This window comes from Callionymus lyra, chromosome 2, assembly GCF_982586985.1.
Source record: "Callionymus lyra chromosome 2, fCalLyr1.hap1.1, whole genome shotgun sequence".
NCBI classification, from domain to species: Eukaryota; Metazoa; Chordata; class Actinopteri; order Syngnathiformes; family Callionymidae; genus Callionymus; species Callionymus lyra.
In genome coordinates, this window is record NC_141819.1 from 29,903,550 (window position 1) to 29,920,070 (window position 16,521).

The following is a 16,521-nucleotide window of genomic DNA, read 5'->3' on the forward strand; positions in this document are numbered from 1 at the left end:
AGAAGTAGTTTTACAGTTTTATTTTGAGAAACAAACATGTCAAAATGTACGAACGAATTTCCTTTAATGAAACCAGCATCTGAAACAGAAGAATGATGGATTCATTCAAATATATATTTCCAGATTTAATGTCCGTCTTAACTTAAATTACATCAGAAAGTTCTGAGGGATCTTGTGTAACTCGTCACTGCACCAGTCTGTATGTGATGTATCTTCCTGCTGTTTCACTCGGCCTGATGATCTTCACCACCTGGGGAACATTTTTAAATACAAGATAATGTCAATGTATCCTTTTTGACTGTCACACATTTTCATATTGACGTTTATTACACAGTTTTAACAGTTGATTTGTAGACATGAGCTACAATCTCACTTTGCATTAAATATATATTGTTTATATATTGTTTACACTGACAAGTGTTTGGTTCAATCTAACATGCATAACTACCTGTCCTCTTTTCAAGCCAAAGTATCGAGCCACAGGGTCTCCAGCCTGGATCCTCGGCAGCTGACTCTCCTTTAGTTTACTGAGGTAAAAGTTAAGGAAACTCTCCGCACAAAAGAAACGAGGAAAACCAATATCAACTACACCAGTAGAAAAGGATACTATCGTGCCAGAAGCTCAGTGACTTCCTCTTTCGTCATCACGTTATGTTCTGGAACAAGCTTGAACACACACAAGAAAATTACTTTCACATTTCAGATGGGCGACCAGGTGGTGGATGAGCAGAAGTGAAAATATGTTGTTTACCTCATGTTCTGTAATGTTGATGAGCAGTTCCTGCTGAAGAAATTGCTCCAGTATATACTTGGGTGCCATATCTACTAATGACTGAAGGGGCAGATTGGAAACAGTCAGAAAACCCTCACAAAATAACACAAAAATTCACATGGTGAATTTACCTGTTTGGCAGATGGAGTCATGCCAATCTGGACCACTATGATGGCACGAGTGACGTTCTCCTCTTGCATCTTCTGGCAGTACATTTTTATGGTCTTTATACCAACTTTGGGCTCCTCTGAAAGTGGAAAACCAAATGATGTGATAAAGTGTATAGTTGGATCAAAACAAAGACTTTGGATATTTGTCCAATATGGGAATAGTCAAGAAACTAGACAGCCAGTTATCTTAAGAGGACATGAAGGGACAATCCTAGATAAGTGTCAGGAATCTGGCACTTCTGATTTCTTTTTGGCAATTACATTAAAAATCTACAACTACTAGAAGAGTTCATTAAACTTTGCATATCCACTTACCAGCAAAAAAGACAAACATCTGGTCTGTTGGGTCATCGTTGTGGGCCACAAGTACGTTGAGTTTGGTGCGTCTGGGGTGGCCTTCACTTGGTTTGTCACCAAACTGAGTCTTGAACTCATCTAGCGTCTGATCTAACTCGTACTGGGTCACCAGGTAGCCTCTGTCGTGGCACAACTAGAGAGCAAAGAGAGCAATAAAGGCGTGAGAAAGATAGTAAACATCACACTAAATCACACAAATACTGTACTAATCGTTGATGAAACATTCTATAAAGCTTCAAATATACACATAATATTGTAACTCAAAGATATAGCGTCGTTCAAGTACAAAAACATTTGAGTATGTGATTGTATTTCATGTAAAAGGGTTTATTTAGATATGGATCAGTTTTAGTATTACTATTGCGAATAATATATTTACTGGTGTACCCTTGACCTATTATTTAAATCTAAGTCCATATGGAGGATATTATAACTTCAGGTTTGTACTATTTAAAATGGCTTTTGTGAATTCAACAACACGAAATGCTAAGCTAACAAGCTAAACACACAACAACAATCCAACAACTCAAATCACCTGCATGATCGTTTTACGAATCTTCCAGAGTCGATATGTTTCTTCCTCGTCATCCATACTGGCTCAAAAAGTCAAATTTTACAATAATTCAATTCAATTTCTGATTATTTTAATCCCCAACGTTGTTGAAGGCTTCCTCTCTTGTGGCGCATGCGTATCGTATGCAGGCGCAGGGTAATGACGTAAGCAAGGGCCTGTGCGTGCGGTTCTAAAAAGTGAATATATATTTAAAAAGGAATATGAGGAAATATATCTTATGTAGATCTACAGTGAACAGCTATTTTAATGATATGGAATATTAATTCAATTTAGAAAAATATGACCATGTCTTCCGGTCATGTTTCACAACAGAGCGCGGGGAGGAGTCAGCGGCTACAATGTGACGCTTGTTTAGATTCATGCTTTCAGATCTTTGTCAAAATGAGGCCTTTATGTGTCATTTTGACTGTAGCGGCGGTCGCAGGCAGTGGAGCTCTGCTGGCGACGATACTGTTTTTCCTTTTCTCTTCAACGGTAAAGTTTTATAATCTGCAATAATGTCCATTTTTCACTTTCATCTACGCTTTATACAAACAACCACCATCTTGTCACAAAACAATCGCCAAGCTTAATGTTTGTATTTACAGGATGTGATCACTAGTAGACATATATTTTGTATAAATCATTGTTTCAGATATGAGGATTTTTTATTATTATTATTCGCCATCCAAACTGCATGTTGATGATGTCATAGTTGTGATCTGAACACGTGACTTGTTGAGTCAATAAAGTTGTAATAGTTGGAAACTGCTTTCTTGACTGACCCCCTGCAGAGCAGTCTTTGTTAGATGACCTAGTTCTCCTGGCTATATGTTGGCAGCATGTTCTCCTGATCTTGTTCTTTGGTTGTGGCCAAAAACTCTTGGCTACTGGAAACAAGATTTGACTTATGATTTACCAAATTTTCACAACTATTAAGAAGAAGTTATTACTTCACCAACTGCCCACTTTTGAAGGTAGACAACGACTTGCATAGAAAGATTTTAAAAACAACTGGAGGTTAGAGTCAAACTATCTTTTGTGAATAAGCCAAATAAAGTATCAAATAAACTGATCGGTAGAAGTAAGTAAGTATGTAATAGTTATTTCTAAAGCGCCTTTCTAGACCAGAGTCACAAAACGCTTTAATTATAATAATTTAAATAAGCAATAACATTTTTTTTGTTTCAATATAGAAATGTTGGTATTTAGTTGTATAGCAGTGCCAACATTTTCAGATGAGGTGGCACATATTTTCCAAAATATTTAATCATAGAGTTTGATATTCTAATTTAAATAATTCCGAAATTTAATTAATTTAATATTTTTTACTATAATTTAAAAATGTTGATTTAATAGTGCCAACATTTCTATATTATTTGTATTAAAATATCAATACAAATGTGTAAAAAAAAATGCATTTGTGTTGATTATTAGAATTATTTTATTAAATTACTAAACTAATTTAACCTTTCAAAATATAAATTATTGATTTCAATTATTAAACAAAAATAAAAAATTAAATGCCTAACCCTCAAAGATATTTGTTTTTTCAAGCCTGTGGGTCACCTTGACCCAGAACACAAAAGTAAATAAACCCAAACACAATTTTATTTAAAAAAAAAAAAGCCCATTTGAAATGCTAAATTCAATAATTTATGATTCTGATTTCACTGATATACTTCCATAGAATACCATTGACTCCATTTTAAATTGCTAAATTCAATCCATGATCTTTATAGATTCAGGTGATTACCTAAATTCATCATTGTATTGAAAAAATAAACATTCAGTCACCTGTTCTGTTGTGTAACACCCGGATTTCTACTGGTCTTACAGGATTTTCTCCTGTTTACCAAGTTCCAGAAGGACTTAGTTATGCAGAAGCTCAACATGTTTCCTGGTTCTGCTTGAGACGGACCTTTGTCCAGCCACATTCACAGCCAGACCAGCTATTTTTCTCTGTTTTTATAACAAGGTCTGTACGCGTGTTCGATGATTGGGCTGGACTGTGGACTGCACGACGTGTCTCTGATGTGGATTTATTAGTCCGCCTTTTTTTCTTCAGAATCACAGCACTAGTTAATGATCGACCTCAGGGTCTATATAAGAGCTCTGGAGTGAAACGGTGTTCAGTAGATCAGCCTTCAGAGGACCTGACTGAGGGCAAACATGCTCCTTTTAGGGTCTACTGTCCTGTTGATGGCCTTTCTGCCAGCTATGGTAAGACCTCCCAGGTCTTTGATTATGACAGTGTTAGGTCAGAGTTGTTTCCTTGTAGAGAAATATAGATGATATCACTCGTTCCTCATCTGTTTCTTACTCTTTTCAAACCTCTATTTTACAGTCCACGGCGACAGAGGACTGGCAGAGGGCAACTTCCATTTATAACTTCTCAGCGTATGACATTGATGGTCATTTAGTCTCTCTGGAAAAATACAGGTAACTCTTCACCTCTTTATCCGTGTGTGTCGATCCTCTGAGGTACTATTGTGTCTTCTGTTTGCTACTTCCAGGGGAGATGTGGTCATCATCACCAACGTCGCCTCCAAATGAGGCAAAACCCCAGTAAACTACTCTCAGTTTGCAGTGATGCACGACAAGTACACTGAGAGAGGTTTACGAATCCTGGCCTTCCCTTCCAACCAGTTTGCCAACCAGGTACGACTTTAGAGATTAGAAGTGACAAGTCAACGTGTGCTCAGTCAACACAGATTATGAAAAAGAACTGGTCAAAATACAAAGTCTGACTCGTCATGTCGCTGTATTTTCTTGCCATGTTATTCAGGAGCCCGGCACGAACGCTCAGATCAAGCAGTTTGCAGAGTCCTACCATGCAAAGTTCGACATGTTCAGTAAGATCGACGTGAACGGAGCCGACGCTCACCCTCTGTGGAAGTGGCTGAAGGAGCAGCCCAATGGAAGAGGCTTCTTGGGAAAGTAGGTTTGAGCAACTCTATGCAATGTTGATGTCAGCTACGTTGATGCAACCTTTAATCTTTTTGTCCCTTTTTTTCTGCCAGTGATATCAAGTGGAATTTCACCAAGGTAAAAGTCATTTTTGGTTATTTCATCTTTGAGAAAAGCTTAACTACATTACTGTTCCTATTGCCTTTTTTTTGTTGAACCAAATAAATTCTATATATAAGAATTAATTGATTTTCTTTTAAACAAAAACAAGTGGAAAAATTAAATATTTTTTAAATGAATGTTTTTTAAACACATATTTTAATTTTGTAATTCCATTGATTAGAAAATAAACGTTTTTGTTGTTTCTTTGAACATTTCTAGCATGTAATAATTTTGAACTAATAATTAGAATAAATATTTTCTATATTAAGGTTGAATTTATATTTATTGAAAGAATATTTAAATGCTTTGAAAAACATTGAATATTCTAATTGCAATGATGTACTTAAATAAAAGAACAAACAATCTTTTTTTGTTATTAAAGTGTTTTGTTTTCTTTCTAGTTTTTGATCAACAGAGAAGGACAAGTGATGAAGAGATATGGTCCAATGGACGATCCAAGCGTATGTAGCAGTCAATCGTTGAAACACACTAAAATTACAAGAATGTATTCTAAAACTTCTTATTCACAGGTGGTGGAGAAGGATCTTTACCTGTACCTGTAGCCCACTCTGACACCTCACTAGCACCTTCACTCATCATCTGTTCTATCTCCTGGTCACATGTTTCCTTTCTTCGCTTCTCTCAACACTTGTGGGTGAAACCTTGGTAACCCCCCGACCAGTGACGGTCTGTCCATAAACCTGCTCAGCAGCCCGGACAGACCTGATGAAAAAGACGTGCAAACCTATGGGGATAGTTGCCAGGATTATTATATCTACAAATGCTGGAAGAAGAAAAGAAATAATGAAACATGTTTTTTTCGGAGAATAGAACTTATAATAACAGTGTTTCAATAATAAAACTGATCTTCAAGTTACATTCTGATTTACTGTCCTTATTGATGTGTTATCGTTAACCACTATGAAACTTAAAACATCTGTGATACAATACATATGTTTATTCAAGGTTGACGAAATATATATAACATATAATCTCTTATTGTGTTAAAAAAAAAGAATCCATGGATTTAGGAACCGACGACCAATTTAATCAACATTTCTACGATCTTCAAAACTCTTCACTGGCTGCCATTTTCTTTCAGGATCAACTTTAAAATTCTGGTTCTTACTTTAAGATCTATTCATGGTCAGGCTCCTCCTTACATCAGTGATCTGATCCAGCCTTACACCCCAGCTCGGGCTCTGAGGTCTGTGGATCAGAATCTACTGATGGTTCCTCGCACACGGTTCAGGACCAGAGGAGAGAAATCCTTCCAGACTGTTGCTCCTAAGCTTTGGAACGATCTTCCTCTCTCTCTGTGTTTGATGGATCTACTGACTCCTTCAAGACACATCTTAAGACGTTTTTATTTGTTCAGGCTTTTCCTTGATTTTTCTGGAACTCCTGTTGTGTTATCAGTTTTATCTTGCCCTTTAAAGTATATATTTTATTGAATATTGTTTTGATTGTTTAAGCGGTTTGTGACCCTGGTCTGGAAAAGCGCTATATAAATAAAAATGACTTACTTACTTACTTACTAATTACTACTGTGGGGAGGATGCGTTTCCACGAACTAACAGCAGAGGGAGCCACAGTTCCTCGGCGTCCCCTCCAGTCCTCCGTGGTCCAGGATAAGAGCAGCAGCAGCAGCTCGAGGGCGACAGTCCACCTGAGAGGAGCCACTGATCCGCCAGCGAGCAGCACCGCGCACATGAAGGCACGGTCGCGGCCAACCGTCGCTCGTCTGTCCGCGTGATTCTTTTACATCAAACCCGTCTTACAGTCGCGTCCTCCCCGCTTTTCCTACATTCGGAGGAGCCGCTGGTTGTGTCCTCCGGGAGGCTCATGGAAGCCGAGGGAGCGGTCGGGTTGTCGGAGGCCAGGGAAGGGAGTCCCGTGTCCGGGGCCGCAGCATCCGACGATGGGGACACCGTGGTGGGAGTGAGCTACGGGATGGACGCCGGAGACATGGGTAGGCTTGTCGCTCCTCACGACACACACCAGCCTCGACTATAACACACATTTTTCCACACACGAGTGTGTGAGGGAAATCTTGTTGAGTAATTGTGACTCCACTGTCTGCACTCATCTCTGCTAGAAGCTAAGCTAGCAGCTAAGTTAGCTGGAGGAGGACAGCAGGTTGTTTCCATCTGTGGATGTTCATGTTCACTCCCTCCATACACATGATAGTTTCTATATGCAGGCTCAGCAGCGTCAAATTAAACTACTTTCTTGGAACTAAATGAGAAGAAAAACTTAATATTCTAAATTTAGTATTTTATTTTTGACATATAAATGTATTCATAGTAATTCTCATTCATATATATTCCAATATTAATTCAATTTTTTACTGTCAACATCGCAGCAAATACACAAACTCCTGTGCTTTGTTGACAATACTGGCATAACACGTTTTCTGATTCTGATTTGTAATGTATAACCATGTTGTATTGACATGAATTCACTTAAAGAGCCACTTATGTGTTGATCTTAAATTGATCTTAGACTCTATTGTACTCATCAGTATGTGTCTGTTTTTACAAAAGTCTCCTCTCTTGAAACCTTGAAATATTTACATTAGAAAATATGCTTAAGCCTCGCCCACTGAAAAAAACGTTTTTCATGAAACTTTTACTTTACAAATAAAGCTTACTTACTTACTTATAACCACGCCTACTAGATATTGGTCAAGTGATGAGGTTTGTCATCAATCCTGGAAGTCTCTGACTCCAAGGGACTCGTTGTATAAACGAAGCGGGGCATGCTTACAGCTGGCTGGAGGAGGATTGAAGGACATTATTAAGTTACAATGAACTCTGCTTTCATAACCTCTCGTTCACGAGATTTCAGACGGGGGAGAACTTTATAAAGCAATAACTTTAGAATATCATCATGATGAAGGACTTACTGCATCTTGGAGAGAAAGGAACATTTAAAACAAGGAGTCAGGAGAGTTGGAGTTAGTTGGTCAGTTTCCCATTAAAATGTGAATAACCAGCCTAATTCCACAAATTCCCCAATTGTGGGACAAATGAAGGATCTCATACACATACATATAACTCTGAACTGTATTTTCAAAACTAGTGATGGGCTGATGAAGCTTCATGAAGCAGTGTCATTTGTTTAGAGGTCAGTAGATGGCACCAACCTTTTGAAAATGATGTGATGTTTCATTAGAACACTTGTTCAAAACAAAGTAAAATACTGCAGAGACCGCCATCTAGTGTACTCTAAAATAATGACACTGCTTCATGAATCTTCATCAGACCATCACTATTTAAACCCATAGGTCGTGTGGCTTTTCCCAATCTATAGTGCTTCTGAACATCCAAGAAAGAAAAATATACAGCCAGTGACCTTGTTAAAGGACGAGGCTCAGCAGAGGTGTGTATCTCTGATGCTAATAGGAAGTGTCAGGATGCTCAGTGTATCATAGTTTGTTGGAGATTTAAGCCTGTGTCACACTACTGAGCATCAAATGTAATTATAATGATAATGATGGTGGCCTGGTCTCATGAGTCACTTTCTTCTTCACGCGCACAATTTATTTTTTCATCTATTTAGACAGGCTGTCACATGGACACAGTCCCTGCTCTGCTGCTACACGTTTACTTAAGAAATACATGCAAAATAAGTTTATATACCAAACGTCTTCAGAAATTTGAGGTACACGTTTGTCAGTCTTTTAGCACCTGTTGTGAATGATCAGTGTATATAACTTAATATTAGATAGTAATCCAATGTCATTCCTATTTTCTAGGGCTGAGTATCATTCGGAAACCTTTGATACTGATGTTGATACAAATCTGTTCACTTTAATACCAGTTTCTGAACGAGAAAAGGACATTATACCTAGGACACATCTTGAGTTTTCAGCTTTGGTAAAATTCATCTCCAAAGCTGTTTTCTTACAAAAAAGATAAACAACAAATAACCTTCAGTGCAGAATAACACTTATTGCCAACAAGTGACAAATCAATCTGATGTTCACTGTATTTGTACTTATCACACAACTCCACACTTAAGTACTAGTTTTGAACATGTGTGCACCCAAAGTTGGCATGGATACTCAAAGCTTGTGTCATTTGTCGATTAAAGGAGTAACATTTGTGAAGGACTGGACAAGCATTTGTTCAAGATTGTTAAAAGCTGCACATAGTGGTGATGACGACAAGTTCTCTTGCTCTGCTCAGGCTGTAACATTAATAATGTATATCAAAGTGTAGATGATGTTGAAGATGATTGATGCAAACTCAACTGAATTAATTCCTGTCAAACCTAACATAAACAAATATCAGAAACCTTGTTTATCCCACACAGCCAGACATTCTAGCATTTATGATTCTATACTGACGATTCTATACTGACGATTCTATAAGACGATTGTGTTTCACTGCTCTTCACGTGAGCTCCTAGTGCTTCCATTAAAAGAGGATCATGAGTCAAGTTAATCCATGCAGATGAAACATTGTGAGCCTAACTGGTCCATATTCACACTAAAGTGAAAATGGATTCGGAGTGTGTTTGACTGCCAAAGCTAGTTTTTCTCAAGCGTCATTGCTGGCTCACACCTCTTGTAACCAAGGCAGTCCCACCAATCCCACGCTGTTTAGTTCACCTTCTCAAGCAATGAATAATTTAATAAAACGACACTTGTATTGACACGTAAATAGGTGTATTAATGTAAGAATGTCCGTCATAATGTGTGTATTGAAGTATGTTGAAGATAAAAAGGTATTTGGGATTATTGTTTATTGTAATTCCGTATTTAGTTTTTTTCATTGGAGAGTATGACTTAGACATTATTTAATAGAATTAACATTGACATTACATCTCATTAATCCAGGTCATGGTTATCCAAATGGTACAAAGATGAGTTAACTGGACTAAGTTCCTGGAGAAACTTCTCGGATGAGAAGTGGAACGAATTCCTAGAACTCTACACAGTCCAGTTCACTCTTCTTTGCTTTAAGTGACCGTAATCCATTCTTTTTGAATTTATTGTTTTTAAAAAGAACAATAAAAAAATGCTTACTCCTAATTAATACTGACTTGCATCAGGCTTTAAATTGCAATAGAAAATTCCTTGCTAACGCGTAGTGACAGTCGTTGTAGGCTTCCATGCCAGTGTGTGGGCGTTGTAGCTGTCAAACAGCAGCGTGTGAATATTTACTGTGACACACAGCGCCTCCTAGCTTTTGTCTAAAGTGTCTGAGGCTTTTATAAATCATATATGAGTTTTATGTTTCATAGGAACAAGAGATGGAAGTAGCAACAAATTGGATCACCCCTTTTCCAAAAGTCATCACCCCCTGCCTTCTGTTTTCCACTGCTGTCAAGAGCAGACGCTGACAGCAGCAGAAAAAAAAAAAGCAGGAATCTGTAAACTAATGTACCATCTGATCTGTCCTCGTATATCTCCGTGCCGCATCTCTGTGGCCAGTTCGCCGCTCTCATGAAGGATGTTGATCCGCTGCCAACCTTTTTGAAGTCGTTTCATTCAACGTAGATGATGACGCACTTCAGACGCTGGTTCCATCTGCAAGTGGGGGGATGTGAGTGCCAGGGAAGCTATTTTAAACAGGAGTCACTATGTCTCTGCACTTCTACTCGTTCAGGGATTTCCAAATTTTACACTTTCGATTCTATAAAGAGGAATTAAAGGCAGAACGTTAAAGGCAGAATTACAGTGGATTATGCTCCGGCACAGTTCCTTGTGATGTGAAACACATCTGCGTCCTGCTGTGTGCTTTTGATTGAGTCACAGTTCCCACTGCGAAAGTTATTATCCTTTAATAATCACCTGCAGCATGTGTGAAGTCATGTAGTCATGAAACCTACCCCTCATTTCCATTCCAAAAAATCATACTATCAGTTAGTTTCTCTTCCGAAACTTTAAGGTTGTGTGAAGTCACTGTTTGTTTTTCTAAACTAACTATTCTATCCACACATGAATATGACTTTACTTTAAACATCGCCCTCCAAACTTGTCATCAAAGAATTCCTGCATAATAGTACGAAGCACAACCTGTATTTATGTTGACCAGTCTATGAAGCAGAATTACAAAACATGAACTATATTTGTTTCTGTCTCCCTCCATTATGGTTAAAAAAAATAGTCTCCACAGCCCCGCAGGCCTGGCCAATATTTTTAGTCTTTTTTTACGAAACGAGAGGAAGACATTTACGTCAGTATTCTCTTCTATCATCCTGCCATGATGAAAATAAATGCGGCTGAATGCAACTGCCGATGAGACAGTCTGCTGATCATGTGGTGACCAGGCAAGTATTACATGCAATATTGCATAGTGACATATTTAAAATAATATAATACTGTAGGGACAATAATATAAATAATGTAATTGAGAGTTGTAATATCATAGTGAACACACAAATGTTACATGCCTGGCATGAGTTTACTTGGGAGAAATGTAGTGTATATTTGCACTATTAGAATGTTATCAATTGTTAGTTTAATAAATCGATACAGTGCTATTGTTTATCATGAAAGTAAATATTGCGCCGTTTAATTGTATCAATACTTTCTTACACCCCTAGTATTAGTATATGTGAATCAAAATATATACATAATGCAAAAATGAACATCATTTTTACGGATGCACCGATCCAACCTTTTATGGTCCTGATACCGATACCTGGGATTTGATTATCAACCGATCCTAATCCGATACCATTGTTAAAACATGAACCTTCTTGTTCTACTGTGCGATAACATTGGTCATGCTTTTAATAAAAAAAAAATGACCACATATAGATTAAAATAACAAAGTTGGTATTTATTTAAATACATCGTTTACATTTACACATTTCTGAGCCTTTTAGGAACACAAATAACATAAAGAGTGTAATTGTAAACTTTGGGTAACCAAATCAAATGGCCTTCATGGGAGGGCAGAGAGTTCCGTGGTTCTAAATATTCAATAAAGAGATGAAACCTCTGGTTTTGAACCACTTGAAAGAATGTCTATCTAAATATATTCAAACACTTTTTCTGTTATTTTTGATACTTTCATACGGCTTCTTTCGTCTCCGCAGAACAGCCTGCGAGGTTAACCGCTTTGTTTCATCTGTCTTTCTTGTTTGATCTGCTCATATTCTTTGGCGTGGTTCTGTTTTAGATGTTTTATTGAGTTAATGGTGTTAAATCTTGTGGTGTGTCTTCCCTCCCTGGAAACATCCTCACTGAGGAGCCTCATCTGACTGTTAGCAGCTGCAGATTGACAGGCGTTAGCTCGTGACCTCAGTGCAAATATAGATCCATATGCCATTAGACATTTTTCATTGATACACAATCCAACTTTGAGAGGCTGGATCGGACCTGTACCCAAAACCAACATCGGATCTGTGCATCCCTCATCATTAGACAGGAATACAGAGTAAGATTGAGACGAGTGAAGAGGAGAGTGCAGTCAGGGTGTCTGCATTGGCCTTGTCATGGACTGCAGGATGTTACAGAGCGTGTTGTATATGTATAGCTGTAAGTTTTCCACACTCAAGATTTAATTCATTATGTTTACACGTCTGAATTCTAAATAGATCATTCCCTTTCAATCAAGCTATTTGTTAAGGTTGGAGCAATCACCCGTCCTCAACTCTTGTCCTTTCTCTAGTTGTGTCTGAGGACCTCCCCTGAGTCACAGGCAGACAAAAAGATGCTGCTCTCAGCAGTAACGCTGCAGTCGCACGGAGCTGTCAGCTTGTTCGTCATGCTGTTGACTTGTATTTTCAACACCCACACCAGTCGCGTCCAGCCAGGTTCCATCCCCGGACCGTAAAAGGATTTCTTCCTCGGCTTTCTCCGCAATTTGAGGATCAGTGAAGATCACTGAGCTCACCTTTGATGCCACAGCTCAGTCAGGAAACTCGTTGGCATTGCATGAGCAGTCTTCAGCGTTTGTGTGAAGATGATTCTCCATCATTTTGTTAGGATGTGCAAAGATGGCTTCTTCCTATATCATATTATTATAACTCGAGAGCTGTTGCTGTTGTTTTTATGCGGGTCTTGGGCCAGAGTGTGATCATAAATGGGCACAAGAGGGGCGTGTGCAGGTGTTGGAAAAAGCAGAAGCTCATCAAAACATTAAACTTTAATAACCCTATAAAAATGTACAATTCATACTTGATACACTATGATTGTAACCTTTTTTGTTGTAATCACTAACATCTAGAATATATTTGTCTGATATTTCAGTTTAAATGATAAAAGGATTGTTCTTAGGTGAACTCCATACAGCAACCTCAATCACAAGTGTACATTTTTCCATTGGTTTCGAAATGTATCTCAATCATAATAAATTTAAAATAAAGTGCCTACTGATTTGTACAATCAGTTTCTCAGCACTATAAAAAATAGTTGGAATCATTAATACATTAATACTGACTCTTGTATATTATGGTATTAAAAAATAACTTCATAAATGGGATTTTGTTTATCAGATAGTTTCAGACACCAGCAGCCCAGCAACACACTATATTGTTTCCTCTTCTCGTCCTCACCATGTTACCGTCTAATCCTGATAATCCAGCCTGGCTGTCTCATTTCCTAAAGACATTGGAAATGGGATTAAGGATAATGAACTCATAGTAAATTGGCCCAAGCGTTGTCTTTCAGGAACTGTCTTTGTAGGTCCGTGTGTTTAAAGTCTTCTATGCATGAGACATTCAAATGATGACTATTTAAAATGTAAAACTTGAAAGTGGGAGTTGAGTAGTGAGAAGGTCAATAAATTAACCTGTGTTTCCTACAGTAATGTGGACAGTATGGGGGCAAGGAGCTTGAGAGGGGCTTAGGGAGGTGGTTAAGGAGGTGTTAGTCCGCAGCACCGTGGTCTTGGTTTCAATGACCTCTTTTTAACAAAGAATTATAACATTCTATCTAAACATTTACATTTATCTAAAACAAAAAAGTTGTAAAATAAAAAGTTATTATTATACTTACTGTACCACTTACCTTATATTATCAAGAATACTATGAGAAAATAAAAAACAAAGTTTTGTTCTTCATTTGTTTTTATTTAATGAAAGATTTTGATTTTGATTTCTCATACGCTATCAAATGCACCAGATGCAAAGAGCCATTCCTATGTTATTGAACACACCGCACTCGACTATGTCAATTTGATGAAGAGCTAGCACTGTAGTGTTTTTACCAAAATGAAACAATGTCTTGTTTTAGAATCCCTTATTAGTCCCGCGAGGGGAAATGTCTTGTTTTAGTCTACATACATGATTTCTGTGTTTTAAGATGGTGGTCTTCATTATTAGGATTTTTACGTTGCATCTCATATGGTTTTCGTCACGTGATAATAATGATTATTCCAGAAAATACTACCGTGTTTGTTGAAAACTGGGGTGGGATGATGTTGACTAAACAGTAAACATTACCAGTTTGAAAACAACTATATTAACCGTAGATTCATTTAAGCAATTTCTATGAAATGCCAGAAAGAATAATTCTCTATTAATGCATAATATTGACTTCTTCCTCATACTGTAGCAGAAATACTGATTTTGTTCTACATTTACTTTTAAATAAAGAGGCAATAGGCGAAATTCTATTTAGTTTTTTTATCCGCTTCACTGAACAACTGGCTTACCTGATGGTATGGGTCATAATAGTAGGAAAGTCATGGCAAGTGGACCATGAAGTGTTTGCTCTCTCTAATGGCTGAAGTAGAAAGGAGGTGTGTAAACTGTAAAGGGCTCAGGCATCACATTATTGATCGGCACCTCTGGGCTACACACCGATTTGTGCTGGACTCAGACAAAACCGCGGCTCGGTTAATTGACACTCGCTGTAGTTCGTGTCGGCCGTCCGTTTTCGACATGTCGACATATTAGCAGATGGGTACACTTCACCGACAGCGCCGTGGTAATTGGCTTTACTGTCTACACGCTCGCTTCTGCTGGTGTGTGTTTTTTATTTTTGCCTCACTCGGTGTGTTTGCCCTCAGTTGCGATAAGCTGCGAGGACATTATTCTGTTGTAACCGTAAGAAGCATTTAAAGCCTCTTTGAAAAGATTAGCATTAGAGAGTTGATGACGCCCAAATTATAACTGGAGCTCGACTCGCGCTGCATAAAAGGAGCGGGAACGCTTCGTCTCACACAGTTTGTGATTCTGGGTAATGGTTCCAAGAGCCTGCTCACCCTTTAAATGCTTATTATGTATAAAAACTATCAACGTTTGAGAGTCACTCATGAATTTGCGAATCACTAATAATTCAATGTTCTCTGAAGTAGGGACTCGATATTCAAAATGGTTTAGAAAAAAAGTAATTTCCATGTTTCACATCAAAAAATCAAGAAACATTTGACCATTTAATTATTTAGAATAATTAAATAAGAACTATAATTATTAACTCGTTTTCACAGTTAAGATTAAAACTTACTATAACTCAACTTTTACTTAAAGTCAAGAATCATTATTTGAAAACGATAAATTGAGTCTTGTAACCATGAAATCCTTCAATCTCCTTGTAGTGGCATCTTTTTGTTGATTGGTTTGTGGATCAATACCTGCCAGATTTAGTGACCTTTGCCTCTGAATATCAGAGTGTGGCTTTGTAATAAGTAACAATTGATCAGCAGCAACACGGTTCTTCTAGTTCCTTCTACCAATTCAAATATTTATGGAATGTTTTTTTTGGTAATTAATACTCAGGTTAGCTTGACATTTTTTTGGTAGGGAGATGTTTTATAGGCGATTTAAATCATCTTAAAGGGTTTAAGTTAAATGTTGATACTGAATTGTGATTAGTCCATGTACCGAGACGGAAATGTATGTGTACAAAGGAATTGTCTAGATGTTATTTACATTTAAAAATATGAATTGCAATGTAACAAGCATCCTTTCAAGTATCGTATTAAACATTTAGAGTCAATCAATAACCAAAGCATTATCCCTTGCATAATAAAACATTATTGAAGAGACTTCATCTCACTCAGTTAAATATTCTTAATATTGATTTGTCTCAGGCTTTGTAAAGCAGCAGCAAGTTAATTTGTTTAATTCTAACAAACTTGGTGTTCGATTCTGAATATTATATTCTTCTCACATCAACTTTTCTCGAACTTAACTAAAAAATACAATTGACAATTTTTACCGTGGCGTTCAATCTCCACGTGAGAGCGAAAGGCACGGGAGCATCTGTCCGTTGGTTCCACGCACATGAACGTTATAGTCATGCAAACACTGGTTGACCTCATTGGAGCGCCATGGTAACAAGAGAGGAGGAAGAACGTCCACGTGACAGAAGAATCCAAACACAGAAGATGTGTTTTTACTCCTGCAGAATGTGAAGGACAAAACTCAAAGAATTGAAAGCTTGTTGTGTAGAGTGTTCAGATTTGGGAGCTGACCAGGAAAGGCAAGAGGAGAGAGAACGTGTGACTCAAGAGGATGGTTTGAGCTGGTGGAAGCTGAACCACTGATGGGGAAAAGCTGGAAAAAAGAAAATAATATGATAAATCAATGCATCTCTTTTGTGAATACATGTTTGAGGAAAATCGTTTCATATTTTAAATTTAAGTTGTCAAATTGTACACTAAAATTGATATTAATCTTTAGAATGGATT

The 16,521-nt window shown here is 37.6% G+C and overlaps 3 protein-coding genes across 7 annotated transcripts in view; 2 read left to right on the forward strand and 1 right to left on the reverse strand.

Annotated features, from left to right (window-relative positions):
• Positions 1-5: 5 nt before the first annotated feature.
• Positions 6-1,995, reverse strand: polr2eb (RNA polymerase II, I and III subunit E, b). 2 transcript variants are annotated; one of them, XM_087784559.1, is made up of 8 exons: positions 1,835-1,995; positions 1,258-1,432; positions 904-1,019; positions 752-832; positions 608-666; positions 449-527; positions 152-250; positions 6-79 (listed from the first exon to the last, which is right to left on the reverse strand). In XM_087784559.1, exons 1-7 carry the CDS (start codon positions 1,889-1,891, stop codon positions 185-187), a joined length of 633 nt encoding a protein of 210 aa, XP_087640685.1. In that variant the 5' UTR covers positions 1,892-1,995; the 3' UTR covers positions 6-79; positions 152-184. The 2 variants fall into 2 exon arrangements, with proteins under 2 accessions (XP_087640685.1, XP_087640683.1); XM_087784557.1 differs by having other exon boundaries at positions 6-250.
• A 198-nt stretch (positions 1,996-2,193) lies between these two features.
• gpx4a (glutathione peroxidase 4a) lies at positions 2,194-5,803 on the forward strand. 2 transcript variants are annotated; one of them, XM_087784555.1, is made up of 7 exons: positions 2,194-2,347; positions 4,200-4,294; positions 4,369-4,513; positions 4,641-4,792; positions 4,876-4,900; positions 5,326-5,385; positions 5,455-5,803. In XM_087784555.1, the coding sequence occupies exons 1-7, from the start codon at positions 2,255-2,257 to the stop codon at positions 5,485-5,487; spliced, it is 603 nt and encodes a 200-aa protein (XP_087640681.1). In that variant the 5' UTR covers positions 2,194-2,254; the 3' UTR covers positions 5,488-5,803. The 2 variants fall into 2 exon arrangements, with proteins under 2 accessions (XP_087640681.1, XP_087640682.1); XM_087784556.1 differs by lacking the exon at positions 2,194-2,347 and adding an exon at positions 3,766-4,075.
• A 794-nt stretch (positions 5,804-6,597) lies between these two features.
• Positions 6,598-16,521, forward strand: part of pip5k1ca (phosphatidylinositol-4-phosphate 5-kinase, type I, gamma a) — a 34,253-nt gene continuing 24,329 nt past the window's right edge. For all 3 annotated transcript variants that reach the window (XM_087784553.1, XM_087784554.1, XM_087784552.1), the window contains exon 1: positions 6,598-6,896. In XM_087784553.1, the coding sequence (XP_087640679.1) occupies positions 6,770-6,896 (127 nt within the window). In that variant the 5' untranslated portion in view covers positions 6,598-6,769. The remainder of the gene's footprint in view (positions 6,897-16,521) is intronic.

Excerpts from the sequence above, each read along its gene's own strand:
- polr2eb (XM_087784559.1), bottom strand. The coding sequence starts at position 1,891 with ATGGATGACGAGGAAGAAACATATCGACTCTGGAAGATTCGTAAAACG. Across the intron at positions 1,020-1,257 it reads GATGTTTGTCTTTTTTGCTG|AGGAGCCCAAAGTTGGTATA; the intron begins GTAAGTGGATAT and ends TTCCACTTTCAG. Across the intron at positions 667-751 it reads TCAACATTACAGAACATGAG|CTTGTTCCAGAACATAACGT; the intron begins GTAAACAACATA and ends TGTGTGTTCAAG.